General features: G+C 39.4%; 1 protein-coding gene across 1 annotated transcript in view; it reads left to right on the top strand.

The window, feature by feature from the left end:
* Positions 1-12649, top strand: part of LOC100852438 (anaphase-promoting complex subunit 5) — an 89744-nt gene that overhangs the window by 52971 nt on the left and 24124 nt on the right. The window contains exons 8-12 of the mRNA XM_059741182.1: positions 2000-2132; positions 2319-2351; positions 3850-4098; positions 4586-4663; positions 4771-5033. Coding sequence (XP_059597165.1) covers positions 2000-2132; positions 2319-2351; positions 3850-4098; positions 4586-4663; positions 4771-5033 — 756 coding nt within the window. The remainder of the gene's footprint in view (positions 1-1999; positions 2133-2318; positions 2352-3849; positions 4099-4585; positions 4664-4770; positions 5034-12649) is intronic.

The raw sequence follows: 12649 nt of genomic DNA, 5'->3' as shown, positions 1-12649 counted from the left end.
CTTTCATTTTTAAATTCTTTTCAAATTCTTTTAATCACCTCCAAAAGTAAAAAAGCCTTTCTTTTCTCTCACCAATCATCTTCAAAATTCAGGAGGCCTTGCTTTTCTTTCATCAATTAAAAAGTCAATCTCCCAAATTCACCCTTTCTTTCCTTTTTGTAATTCAACTTTTGCTTCTCATTTTTCCCTCTTGAATGTAAAAATACAAATTGAAAGGTCAAGACAACATTAAGGATAAAAATAAAAGTAAAATACAAAAATAAAGATAAAATAATGTACCAATAATTCCTAAGGATTGGTCTAATCTAGAGTGTTAGCTTGTTTTACTGTGTACTTTCTTGTTTTTGTATTCTTGTAGTTTAGTTTTCTTTAGTGGGAGGATTTCTCATCCTTCTCTTGTACTTCTTTTTTCTATCAATATATCTCTTTGTCGTTTCCTATATATATATATAAATAATAATAAAATGAAAATGAAAATGAAAATAAAAGTAAAAATTTCGGGGCTAAGAGCAAGAGGGCCTAAATTGGGCCAAGCGTGAATAGGCGTACAAGGGGCCAAGAGTGAATGGGTTTGAAATTAGGTCCAGAGTGAATGGGCCAAGGGAAAATGAGTTTGAACTAGGTCAAGATTGATGGGCCTACATTGTAATAGATTAAGACAAATTTGGGGGTTTACACCTCAATAATTTGAGGCTTAAGCCTGATTTTGTTGAGGCATACAAGCTTGAGACTATTGATGCTTGGGTCTCAAATATTCATTGTTAATGAGTTTTGGGTTTTTGTGGACTTTTGGAATATATATTTCATAAAAAACTTAGCCTTAATATTCAATAGGTTTTAATGGATTGTTTGCTTTTGTGGTCTTTCAATCTATATTTTTTGAAGTTTTAGTTCTTAGGTTAAACTTTTTACAATAAAGGCTTAGCTGGCTTCCATTAACTCTTAGGGGAGGGGGAAGAAAAAGAAAGTGATAGAGAAGAAGAAATAGAGGAGTTGCTGACAATGGTAGTAGTTAGTGTCATATATAATTTTTATCTTATCATTGATAGATAAAGAAAATAAACCATTGCAAGGGGTGGATGAAGAAAAAGAATGAATGGACATTAACATGATGCCTTGGAGGATCCTATTAGTGATAGTGGTGCTGAAGATTATTTGATGGAGGAATAAAAGAAAGTTGGATTTTGGAAGATTAATTTGATGTGTTTTGTGGAGAATAACTAGAGAATATTGTATTCCATATTTGAGTTTCTAAGAAAAATTTTGTTTGTTTTCCATATTTGAGTTTCTAAGCAAAATCTTGTTTCCAAAAACAATTGAGAATTATTCTCAGAAATTCTTTTTGAGGCTTGTTCTCAAAAACTTGGCCAAAGAGGATTTTTTTTTGTTTGATTGTTTTGAGTTGTGGCTTACACCTTGTTCTGCCTTGAGGCTTACACTTTGCCTTATTTGGAAAAAATGCCTCAAGGTTGCACTTGCCTCCTACCTTTACAACATTGGTTATACAAGCTCATTAATAAGAATGGAAAATTGAAATGTATTTTTTGTGGTAAGAAATGACATATTAAGGAGACATGGTGGAAGCTACATGGTCATTCATTGAGAGGTCAAGTTGGTTGCACTAGGAGATTTTATCAGCTGATTCATGTGTTTGGAGAGTTTGGAATTTATCAACTGATTCATGTCTCAGATGGAAAGTGTCATTGTCTTTTCATCATTGTTGTCGCCTTTGAGTTTAGCTTACTTTCCAACCCAAGGCCTTCCTTTCAAGCAACGATTGATGGTGGTGTATCATTTTAACTTCTAATATTTCATCAAGAATAGGTCATTAAGTTAATTAATTAATTATCATTATCATTTTTTTTTAATGTTTTGTATCCACTCTATCTTATACCCATATCATTTTATTTTTGAGATGTTATATTTTGATTAAAGTTAAATATTGGGCAGGAAAATTATTGTAGTAAATGAACTAATCTAAGACATGATGGCACAAAAGTGCAGGGGCAGAAGGATTTGATTTTGTTCAACCTACTTCATCTGCTAGCAATAGTTTTGGAAGATATGAAATTGCTTTGTTATGTTTGGGAATGATGCATTTTCACTTTGGGCATCCTAAGCAGGCTTTAGAGGTAAGCATGCCGAGGGTTGTTCCTTCCCTCTTTTTACTCCACTAATTTTGACCACATTTCTTTCAAGTCTTTTTTTTTTTTGATCAGAAATGAAGAAAAATATATTAAAAGAATATATTTCTTTCAAGTCTATTATCCTCTCATTTTGCATATTTTTTGATACTTATTCTGCTCGACAATTTTCAGGTTTTAACTGAAGCAGTTCGTGTTTCTCAACAGGTAATCTTTTCAAACTGTTATAAGTTGCATATAGATACTCTTTTGCCAAACTGATAGATCATATGCATGTAAATTCATTTTAAGCAGAAGATTGATGATTGGACTTCTTTGTTTCTTCAAAACCTGAAAATTGGGTGCAATGTCTGAATTACTAGTAATGTAAGATAAATTTTCTCTAGAATGGGAAACAAATTGGTCCATTTTTTGCTTATTATCTGTTGAAATTGTGGAGTTTTAGCTAAACTAATATGAGGACCAACTTGATGATATAATGTACTTCAAGTAATATGACGATTCAGCCTCGCTGTTGAGTCATTGAAAGTTCTGCAAGTGCAAATGTAGGAATCCTCTTCAGCCAATGGATGTACCTTCAGACATCTCTTTGGCCTGTAAAAACAGTGGCTACTGCTGAATCTCCTGTCATCATCCAATGCCAACTTCCTAAGGAGTAGGCTCTTTGAGGCCTTAATGAAGGTCTAGGATTAACTTTCACTAGTTGTTTTCGACAATAATGCCTGTGATTATCTAACATATTTTAATGTGTCGAAGCCATTCCAGTCACTTATTCCCTGGCAAAAATCAGGTTGTTCATTCTAGTGATCTTCTGGTTACCTTATTTTTGTTCCATCTTCTATTGGTGCAAAAGCATGAGGTGGTGTTGGAGGTATGCTTGTGTTTGAAGATGGGCCATCTCCATGCATGTGAATTTCCAAATGATTCATAGTTGGGGCAATGTAAAGGTGGATGGTTTGACCAACAGATGGGCTGGTTCAAGCTTGAGTTTTACCCTTCGTGACCTTTTGTTTTGTTTTGAGGTTGGATGTAATTTTGTTTTTCACCTGTTATGTTCTAGCTTCTCAAGGAGGGATGTCTTTCTCCCCAGTCATTTCTTTAATATTAAAGAGGAGCAGTTCTCTTCTCAAACAAAAAAAAAAAAAAAAAAGGAAGAATATGAAGTGTATTGTCCTTAGTAATCAAACCCCTATGTCCCATCTCAAACATTACAACTTGGTTGTTTGTGTAAATTTTATATATGTTGTCAACTAGCTGGGTTGCCCCCTCTCTTGGGTTCCCCGTTCAGGCAACCAAGTTGCAGGTCAGTTAGCCAAACCAGGAGCTGAGCATTTGACCTCCTTTGTTGGAGACTTTCTTCTCCCTTGAGTGTGCTATATTTCTCTTCTTTGTATTTCTTACCCCTTGTGGAGCTTGACACTTGGTTACTTTATAACCTTTTTTGTACATCCTTAAAGGATTGCTTGTCCTTTTTATATTTATCTTTTTATGATAAACGAAGATGGTTTTTCTGTTCAGAAGGAAAAAAAAAAAGAAACGTTTATCTTGAACCATACATGTTGTTATCCCATTGACTTGTTTAAGGAAGCCTCTTGTTTTTTTCTGTGTTGTTAAGAAGTTAATATATTTTAACCTTTTGATTGGTGTTTATTCATTATTTTTTCTGATTTTGAAGTAAGGCCTTATAGGTATTTTCTTTGTGCAGCAAAGTAATGATACTTGTCTTGCCTACACTTTAGCAGCTATCTGCAATCTACTGTCTGCAATTGGCATCTCAAGCACAACCGAGATACTTGGATCATCATATGGACCTGTGACCAGTATAGGAACTTCATTGTCCATACAGCAACAGTTGTTTGTGCTTCTGAGAAGGTCTTTGAAGAGAGCAGATGGTTTAAAGTTAAAACGATTAGTGGCTTCAAATCGTCTTGCAATGGCTAAATTTGGTTTAACAGTAAGAATATGAATTACTGTAAACTTTTGGTTCTTTTTATGAACCCCTATTATTATTTCTTTTCCTGGTGACTGCAGTCATTCTGTTATGTGGCATATGATTCTGGTCTTGTGGAAAATAGGTCTATTTCTAATGATATGAACTATTGCTGCAGCTTAGCCATTAATGCAGCATTAATATTATCAATTCTGATATGGAAATATTAGTAGGTTGTGTCTTTGTTTTTCTCTTTCTTTGATTTGGTGTGCCTTGTATACCTCCTGTGTACTAGTATTGCGTCCCCTTTTGTTTTGTGCCTTTTAATACATATTAGTTCATTGCCTATCCAAAAAAAAGAAGAAAAAAAAAATCTAATACGAAAACACAATACCGAAGTTCTGTTTCTTTTGTCTTTTGTTTGTAACATTGTGAGAATGTCACAATTTTTCCTTGGAAAAGGTTGAAATTATCATCAAGAAAAATTAATTTATTGTATAACCTTGTGCAGCATGTGCAAAGACCGTTGCTATCATTTGGTCCTAAAGCTTCCATGAAGCTTAAGACATGCCCAGTTAATGTTTGCAAGGTAATGTGAAATCTATTGTGAAGAGCTTTTACTATCCTTATTGTTTGACATAGCATCCTCATAAATTTTATGTTTAACTATCAGTGCTTTTTGTTATATTGTTATAGGAACTGCGGTTGAGCTCTCATTTGATTAGTGAATTCAGCACTGAAAGTTCTATAATGATAACTGATGGTGTCTTCAGTACAGCATGGCTTAAGAATTTACAAAAACCAATGGGCTCATTAGTTTTGTCTCTAGAGAATGCATCTGGAGCCAATTCCAATGCTTTCCATTTCTGTGCACAGCCAAATTCAATTCCTGGATCTGTATTGCAATTATTGGGTTCTTCATACCTTCTCCGGGCCACTGCATGGGAGATATATGGAAGGTGATCTTTGATTATGTTTTTTTTAGTTTTACTCATTGCTTTAAGGTTAATTTAACTTTTTGTAGTCTTTGACATGTTTTGATAAGCACCTGTACTTACATTGTATGGGTAAAAGGAAGAACTTTTACAAAATAACATAGGGTGAGAAATCCTTGCTAGAAGGAATATATATACCTGGCTGTGGAAAATACCAAAACTGTAGTAGAGCAGATAAGTCCTAGCAGTAGGAAATGCCAAAAATCAAGTAGAACACACCAGTCCTGGAAGTAGGAAATACCATAACTCAAGTACAATACACAAATCCTGGCAATAGAAAGCCTTTGGGTTATCCTGCTAGGGAAGTAGAATACCAAAACACAAGTGGGCATAAGATCCCCAATAGAATCATCTACAGAACTGGCTCCTCTCTCGGCCAACCTAAAGGCTTCCTGATTTGCCAATTTAAGCTTTCATGGGAAGGAGCATGCAAATTCCCCACCAAGATCCACAATCCTCTGCAGCAAATGGCTGAATCTCAAAGACCACCTGTCTATGAATCTCCCCTAGCCAGTAAATTGGTGACACTGAAATCTCTTGCGATGCTGAGACCCTCAAGTAAGGAAAGCGGTTTCATTTCAATTGCTTGCTCAAAACCTGCTTTCTTTTGAAAAGATCAGATAATCACACCCATATGATACCATGTGAGTTTGCTAATGCTTACTTGTCCCAAATTGCTGAAGGAACAACCAGTGACATATACTTCAGAAAACTGAGAGATAAATTGCACTCTAATATTGCAAAATGATGATAAAAGTAACTCCAATGAACTCTGTGGTAATTAACATGTAGAGAGATGTGAGAAAGTAGGCATTCTGTCACATTTTAGTCACCTCCCTCTTCATATTCTCATAGATCATGCCATTCATTTCCAACTTAATTATACACCACCTTATTTATCAAAAAAAAAAAAAAAAAAACTTAATTATACACCACCTTTAGGAAAGTGCATGTCTCCCTCCTAGAAGAGCTCTTAACAGAACTTCGGGAAAAAATAATTGTCAAATTAGATTCTGTGAAAAACCTGATTTCACATAATTGGGCATTGCATGTAATTGTAAATATTGCTAACCTAGATCAAGCTATTTCAGTGGCGAAGTAATCCCTAATTTTTAGGGACTCAAATTAGGATATAAATAGGCCTTGAATTATAGGGATTTAATATTATAGATAGGATAGAATCTGCTCCCATTTTCTAGCTTAGAGTCGCACACTTGTAAACTACTAAATGTACTATATATCGCCTGGGGTTGTAACACTTTGGAGAGATGAAATATTCTGATTTCTTCACATGGTATTAGAGCACTAGGCTCATTGGGAACCCTTTTTTTTTCCTCTGGCTTTATGACTTCGTCCTTCAAGCTTCTTTCTTGGCCTTTTATGCTGATCCTACTTGACTTTTTCTTTTACCCTTTTATTGTTGTCCCTTCACTTCAATGTTTCTATTTAAAGCCTAATTTATACCTTTTGTTTTTTTACTTGATATCCATCTGAAACCAAAAGTTATAATGTTAGAAATCGTTGAAAAATCCAATCCCAAAGTAATGGTGATAGAAAACACAAACTCATCATCAATAGAAGAGTTGAAGAATATTCAGGCAACATATCCACTAAATGGTAAAAATTACTTGCAATGGGAAAAATTATTTGTAATCCCACATAATGTGAGTCTTAGATTGGAGAAACTTCAAAGGGACTTCCTTTGAGGGGGAGGAGAGTTCAAAAGAAGGCCTTAGCTAGTGAACTGGTCAATAGTTGGCTTGGATAAAAAGGAAGGGGGTTTGGGTGTTAGAAAGTTGTCTTCTTTGAATAAATCCCTTTTTGGGAACTGGTGTTGGAGATTTGCTTCTAATAATGATCCTCTTTGAAAACAGGTGATTGTAGGGAAGCATGGAGCTTTGGAAGACAATTTGAAGTGGGTGGAAGGAATTCAATAACAAGGTAGGTTTTAAGGTAGGAAATGATAGGAGGGCGAGGTTTTGGAAGGATAGGTGGTGTAGGGAGGATCTCTTGGTTGTGGCTTTCCTAGAATTGTCTTTGTGGAAGAATGTAATTAGGAAAGATTATAATCCTATAGTTTTGTAATTAAGGAGAGAATTAGGACAATCCTGTAATCTAGGGGATTTGATAGAATTAGGCTAGGAAAGTTTATATTTTTTGTGCTAGGAATATTTGTATAAATATGTGGGTATGTATAGATTAGGATTAAAGAATAAATTTATTCTTTTGCCTTTGAGTTCTTCATTCTACATGGTAACAAAGCCTTAGGCTCATAAATCTAGGAAGAGAAGAATTTTTTTTTTTTTTTAGCCTTCATTGTTGAGTTGGAAATCATAGTTGACTATAAAAATTTTCCTTCTGTCTGAATCACGCCATCATCGTTGTCTTTGCCAGTGACAACGATCCTTGCACGTGATGTCTTCGCCTCACATTGAATCTCTTTCTCGCCATTGCTATAAGCTAAGGTTTCTCCATCTTTTGCTCTCACCGTTGGTGCAAGCGTACATCATGAAGAGCAACTGACTACTACAAGCATTCCTTGCATTGTAGATATCGTTGGAAATCAAGAGTGTTGGACCTTTGACGTACTTCCATGATCGCCGAGAGTGTTGGACCTCCGACGCCAGTGTTGCGACATTTGTTATCCTACATTGGCACCGGTGAGAACTCTCACACTGTTTTTTAAGCCTTATTAAGAGATTGCGTCGTTGCACTCAACCTCGTTAGACGTCTTGCCCTAGCATCGTAGTCGTTTCACCCTTGTGATGACCTAAAAGGAAAGCCCTTGTACAAACTCTGAATACTTCCCCACAAGCAATAGATCGGGAAGCCCAGGCGAACGGCAACCACTAAAAGTCTTGGATGAAACCTTTTCCAACTCATGGGTTATAGATTCAGATGCCATAGATCATATGACTCATTCATCATACCAATTTAATAGCTATAACCTTTGTCCAAGCGGTATGAAAATAGTCATAACTGATGGTTCATTAGCTATTGTTGTAAGTGTAGGAGATATCCATATTAGTCCTACACTCGCACTTGGAAATGTGTTTCATGTTCTAAAGTTATCTACTAATGTAGAGTAGAATCTCTTGTACTTGTAAGTAAGCATCGATCATTCTTTCTCCAGACGCCGCTTTTCGTCGATCTCTGAGTCCAAGATTTGAAGGCCTCTTCCTTTGAGCTGTTGTGAGGCTTGTATTGGACTCCTTTGAAACATCCAAGCAAGTTAATCAACCTGCCTTGAGTAATCTTGTATAATTTGCTAATCAGTGCTGAGGAAACTTGGGCCATCATCATGCCGGTAACTTCCTCTGGAGGTAGGTGTTGGTTTGGTGTTGAGTTGAAGACGTTTGAGATTAGCATAGAAGATCACAAAGGAAAAGTGCGTGGGAAGATCTGTGAAAGAGGCCCTAAGTTTTCTTCATGGGTCAGATTTGGAGGGAAAGGTTTGTCTCTGCTGCTAGAAGGGGTTGAGTCGTGTTGTGGGCTAAAGGAAAGAACTCCTTTCAGGAAGTTTTGGTCGGAAGGAGATAGAGACTACAGTCTGGAACTCCGTAGTAATAGAGCAAGGAGATTCTTGTTTTGCATTGTAAGAGATGCGGAGAACAAAAGATTCTCTTTGGCTTTTCTTGAAGGGAGAGGGCTTGTTGGAGGCTGGAAAATTCTCGTTAGCAAGCTAAGAAGTTTGGGAGTCTCTCCCCTTCAGTGGAAAAGAGCCATGTTGGAAAACCACAAACCTCCTCAAGCTTCGCCTAGTAGTAGTGTAAACAGAGACACTTCTTTTCTTCGGGATTGCCTTGCGCCTCACGATGCCGTCTGGCTAGAAATTGAGGAAGAAACTCTCAATAGAAATGAGGAGCTGCTGGGTAGGTGTCTTATAAGCTTGTGGGAGGGAGACTCTGATCGCCTTCCTAACCTCGTTTCCTTCAGATCGTGGGCGAAAAACTCCTGGTTCTTGGAAGGGAACCTATGGTTGTCAAATGTGAGAGAAAATCTTATGCTTCTGGAGTTTGAATTTGCGGACGAAGCAGAGAGGGTGTATAATTCAGGGACGAGACGCTTCAGAGGAAGAAGCTTCTGCCTAGAAAAATGGAAGCCATCTGTGGGATGCCTAGAGGGAGACAAAGGGGGTGCGTGCCTTGTGTGGGTCAGAATTTTAGGTCTCCCTTTGCATCTCTGGGGAAGAAGTCTCTTCAAGATGTTTTGAGACTCTTGTGGGAGGTTCGTGGCTATGGACGAAAACACAGCCGAACGTCGGAACCTCAAGTGGGCTAGAGTCCTCGTCAAAACCAGATGTTGGCAGCACCCAAGTTCGCTGCAGGTGGTTGCTGGACCCTCTTGTTTTGCTCTACAACTTTGGTGGGAAGAAGAGCCCTGCTTTTCCACTGGGCTCCCCTCCCACTAGTTTGGTACTTGGAAGCTTGGGGAAGACGAGGTGGCCCCTTCACGCACTAAGGGGAGCGTGGACTCCTGACCTTCTTCCTCAGTCTTTCCGTAGCCTGAAAAATTGTCTTCGCCGGTCTTAGGGAGTGGTGCCTCTGCCTCGGACAAGATCGGTGCAGCTGCTCCCCTTTCCCATGCTTGCGATGTGGAGACGGACCAGCGTCTGGATGTCTTGGCCCATTCGGGCCTGGACTGTGGTAACTCCTTTGGGCTTGGGCTAGGGAAGGCCCAAATCTCAGCCACTATGGGAATTCCACTTAAGCCCTTCGGTCCAGCCCCTTCCATCGACTTAAGGCAAGGAAGCCTTAATTGCTCGCCATGCCGGAGGAGAGGAACCCCCGCTCCGCCTTCTGCCATCGCAGGGACCCCTCAGTTAGAAGCGTCGTCGCCTGCGAATGAGCTTTTCCTCCTCGTCGAAGCTCGCAAGACCCACCAAATGGAAGCGTTGCCCCAATTGGAAGCGTCGCCGCCTATGAATGAGCTTTCCCCCTCCCGTCGAAGCTCGCAAATCACAAGGTATGCTCTCTCAACCTCCGATCTCCTCGAGAGGGAGTCATCCTCTTCTTCTACTCCATTATGGGATACAAGGTTTGAGAGGGAAAGGGGATCTTGCTCTGGTTTGTTGGAATCGACTCCAAGGGAGGCCGAAGCGACGCCGAACCCTCTGGCCATGATGCTCAGAGATGGGTTGACAGTGGTTGTGAATGAAGCCCCGAGTCCTGATATGGAAAAAGATGTGGAGAAGTAGAGAGACCTGTCGACTGTTCCCCCGTGCGAAGAAGGATGGTCAGAAGAGGAGCTCTCCAAACTATTTCACTTTAGTAAAGTCTTGGGAATGCCTGTCGAAGGGAATGAAGTCAAAATTCTGGCCATGCTTAAGAAATTGAAGCTAAGGACTAGAAGTAACTCCCTATGCAAGAGAAAGAAGAAGAAAAAATCTTGCACCACCTGCTTCGAAAGAGAGTTAAAAAGATTGGAATGCTTTGTTAGTTATGGGGGGGACATCAGGGATAACTAAAAAATCCGGTCAGAGCTCCTGGGATTTGATTCTAGTTGATTAATGAGAATTAAAATTCTCTGTTGGAATGTTCGAGGGTTTAACGATTGTGAGAAAAGAAAACTGATCAAGGGAATGGTGAGGAATCAAAAACCAGATTTGGTTTGCCTTTTAAAGACAAAGGTGAAAGAAATACCTTTGCTCTCTTTTGGAATAACAGAGTCTTGGAGAATTTGGAGGTAGAAAACCGGGGGTACTCCATCTTTGTTCGTTTTAGAAACTGTGCTGATGGCTTCTCTTGGATTTTCTCTGGAGTGTACGGGCCAGTGATGGGTAGCGAAAAGGAAGATTTTTAGGAGGAGCTTGGAGCCATCCGTGGCCTCTAGGAAGACCCTTAGTGCATAGGAGGGGACTTTAACGCTGTAAGATTCCAAGAGGAAAGAAGGAATGCCACTAGACTCACAACTGAAATGAAGAGATTTTCAGAGGTGATTGAGGAGCTGGGGCTGAGGGATTTTCCACTGGTTGGAGGTCCTTTCACTTGGATAGGGGGTTTGAACTCTCAAGCTGCCTCTAGATTGGACCGTTTCTTGATTTCGGACCAATGGGAGAACCAAATTTTTAGCCATCACACAATTTGCTCTCCCTCGTTTGGTCTCTGATCACAACCCCATAGTCCTAGAAGTTGGTGGATTCTCTTCAGGCAAAAGCCCCTTCCGTTTTTATAATATGTGGCTGAAAATAGATGGTTTCAAAGACCTAGTAAGAAGCTGGTGGAATGGTTATTCTGTCGAAGGCTACAATAGCTACTGCATCGCTGAGAAACTCAAAGCGCTTAAGAAGGACCTGAAGAACTGGAACAAGGAGGTGGTAGGCAATGTCTCATTCAATAGAGCAGAGGCCTTCTCCCGCCTGCAACGTTGGGAGGCCAAGGAGAATGAAAACTCTCTTATTCCTGGAGATGTGGAGGTTAAAAATCTGGCTGTTGAGGACTATAAGAAATGGACTATTTTGGAAGAAACTTCTTGGAGATAAAAGTCAAGAGAAATCTGGTTAAGAGAAGGCGATAAAAATACCAAATATTTCCACAAAATGGCCAATGCTAGGGCAAGGAGGAACTTTGTGTCTAAAATTAGAGTGAATGGGGTGAATCTCTCTTCCTTGGAAGATATAAAAGAAGGTGTTTGTAGAGCCTACCAGTCCCTCATCTCAGATTCTGGGGATTAGAGGCCTAGTATCAATGGCCTTAACTTTAAGGAGCTGGGATAAGGCTTGGCCAACAGCCTAGAAGTTATGTTTCCTGAGGAAGAAATCTTTCCAGCCCTAAGCAGCTACTGTGGTGACAAAGCCCTAGGCCCGGACGGCTTCACAATGGCCTTCTGGTTGTTTTGTTGGGACGTTGTTAAACCAAAGATTTTGGGTTTCTTTGGGGAGTTTTACATCCATGGGACCTTCCAAAGAAGCTTAAACTCCACGTTCCTCTTGCTCATTCCCAAGAAGGAGGGGACCGAAGACCTAAGAGATTTTAGTCCAATCAGCCTGGTAGGGAGTGTGTACAAATTGCTTGCCAAAGTCCTTGCCAATAGGCTGAAATCAGTGATGGGAGAGGTGATTTCTGATTCTTAGCAAGCTTTCGTCCATGGGAGACAGATTCTGGATGTTGTTCTTATTGCTAACGAAGCCCTTGATTCTAGATTAAAAGACAACACCCTAGGCCTCCTTCTTAAGATGGACATTGAGAAGGCTTTTGACCATGTCAATTGGGACTTTCTCATGGATGTGATGTCTAAGATGGGATTTGGGCATAAATGGATTAATTGGATGAAATGGTGCTGCTCTATGGTTACCTTCTCGATCTTCATCAATGGGAGCCCTTCGGGCTTCTTTCGTAGCTCTAAGGGATTGAGACAAGGCGACCCTCTTTCCCCTTATCTTTTGTTGTTTGCCATGGAAGCTCTTATCTGGTTGCTATCTTGTGCAAGAAATGGGGGCTTTATTTCTGGTTTTAGAGTGGGAGGAAGAGGAAGAGAGGGGCTATTTGTGTCCCATCTCTTGTTTGCCGATGACACTTTGATTTTCTGTGACGCCGATGCAAATCAGTTGCAATATCTTAGCTGGACCTTCATGTGGTTTG

Source organism: Vitis vinifera, chromosome 12 (genome assembly GCF_030704535.1).
Source record: "Vitis vinifera cultivar Pinot Noir 40024 chromosome 12, ASM3070453v1".
NCBI classification, from domain to species: Eukaryota; Viridiplantae; Streptophyta; class Magnoliopsida; order Vitales; family Vitaceae; genus Vitis; species Vitis vinifera.
The sequence above is the reverse complement of the archived record's forward strand: the minus strand, read 5'-3'. Positions and strand labels throughout refer to the sequence as shown.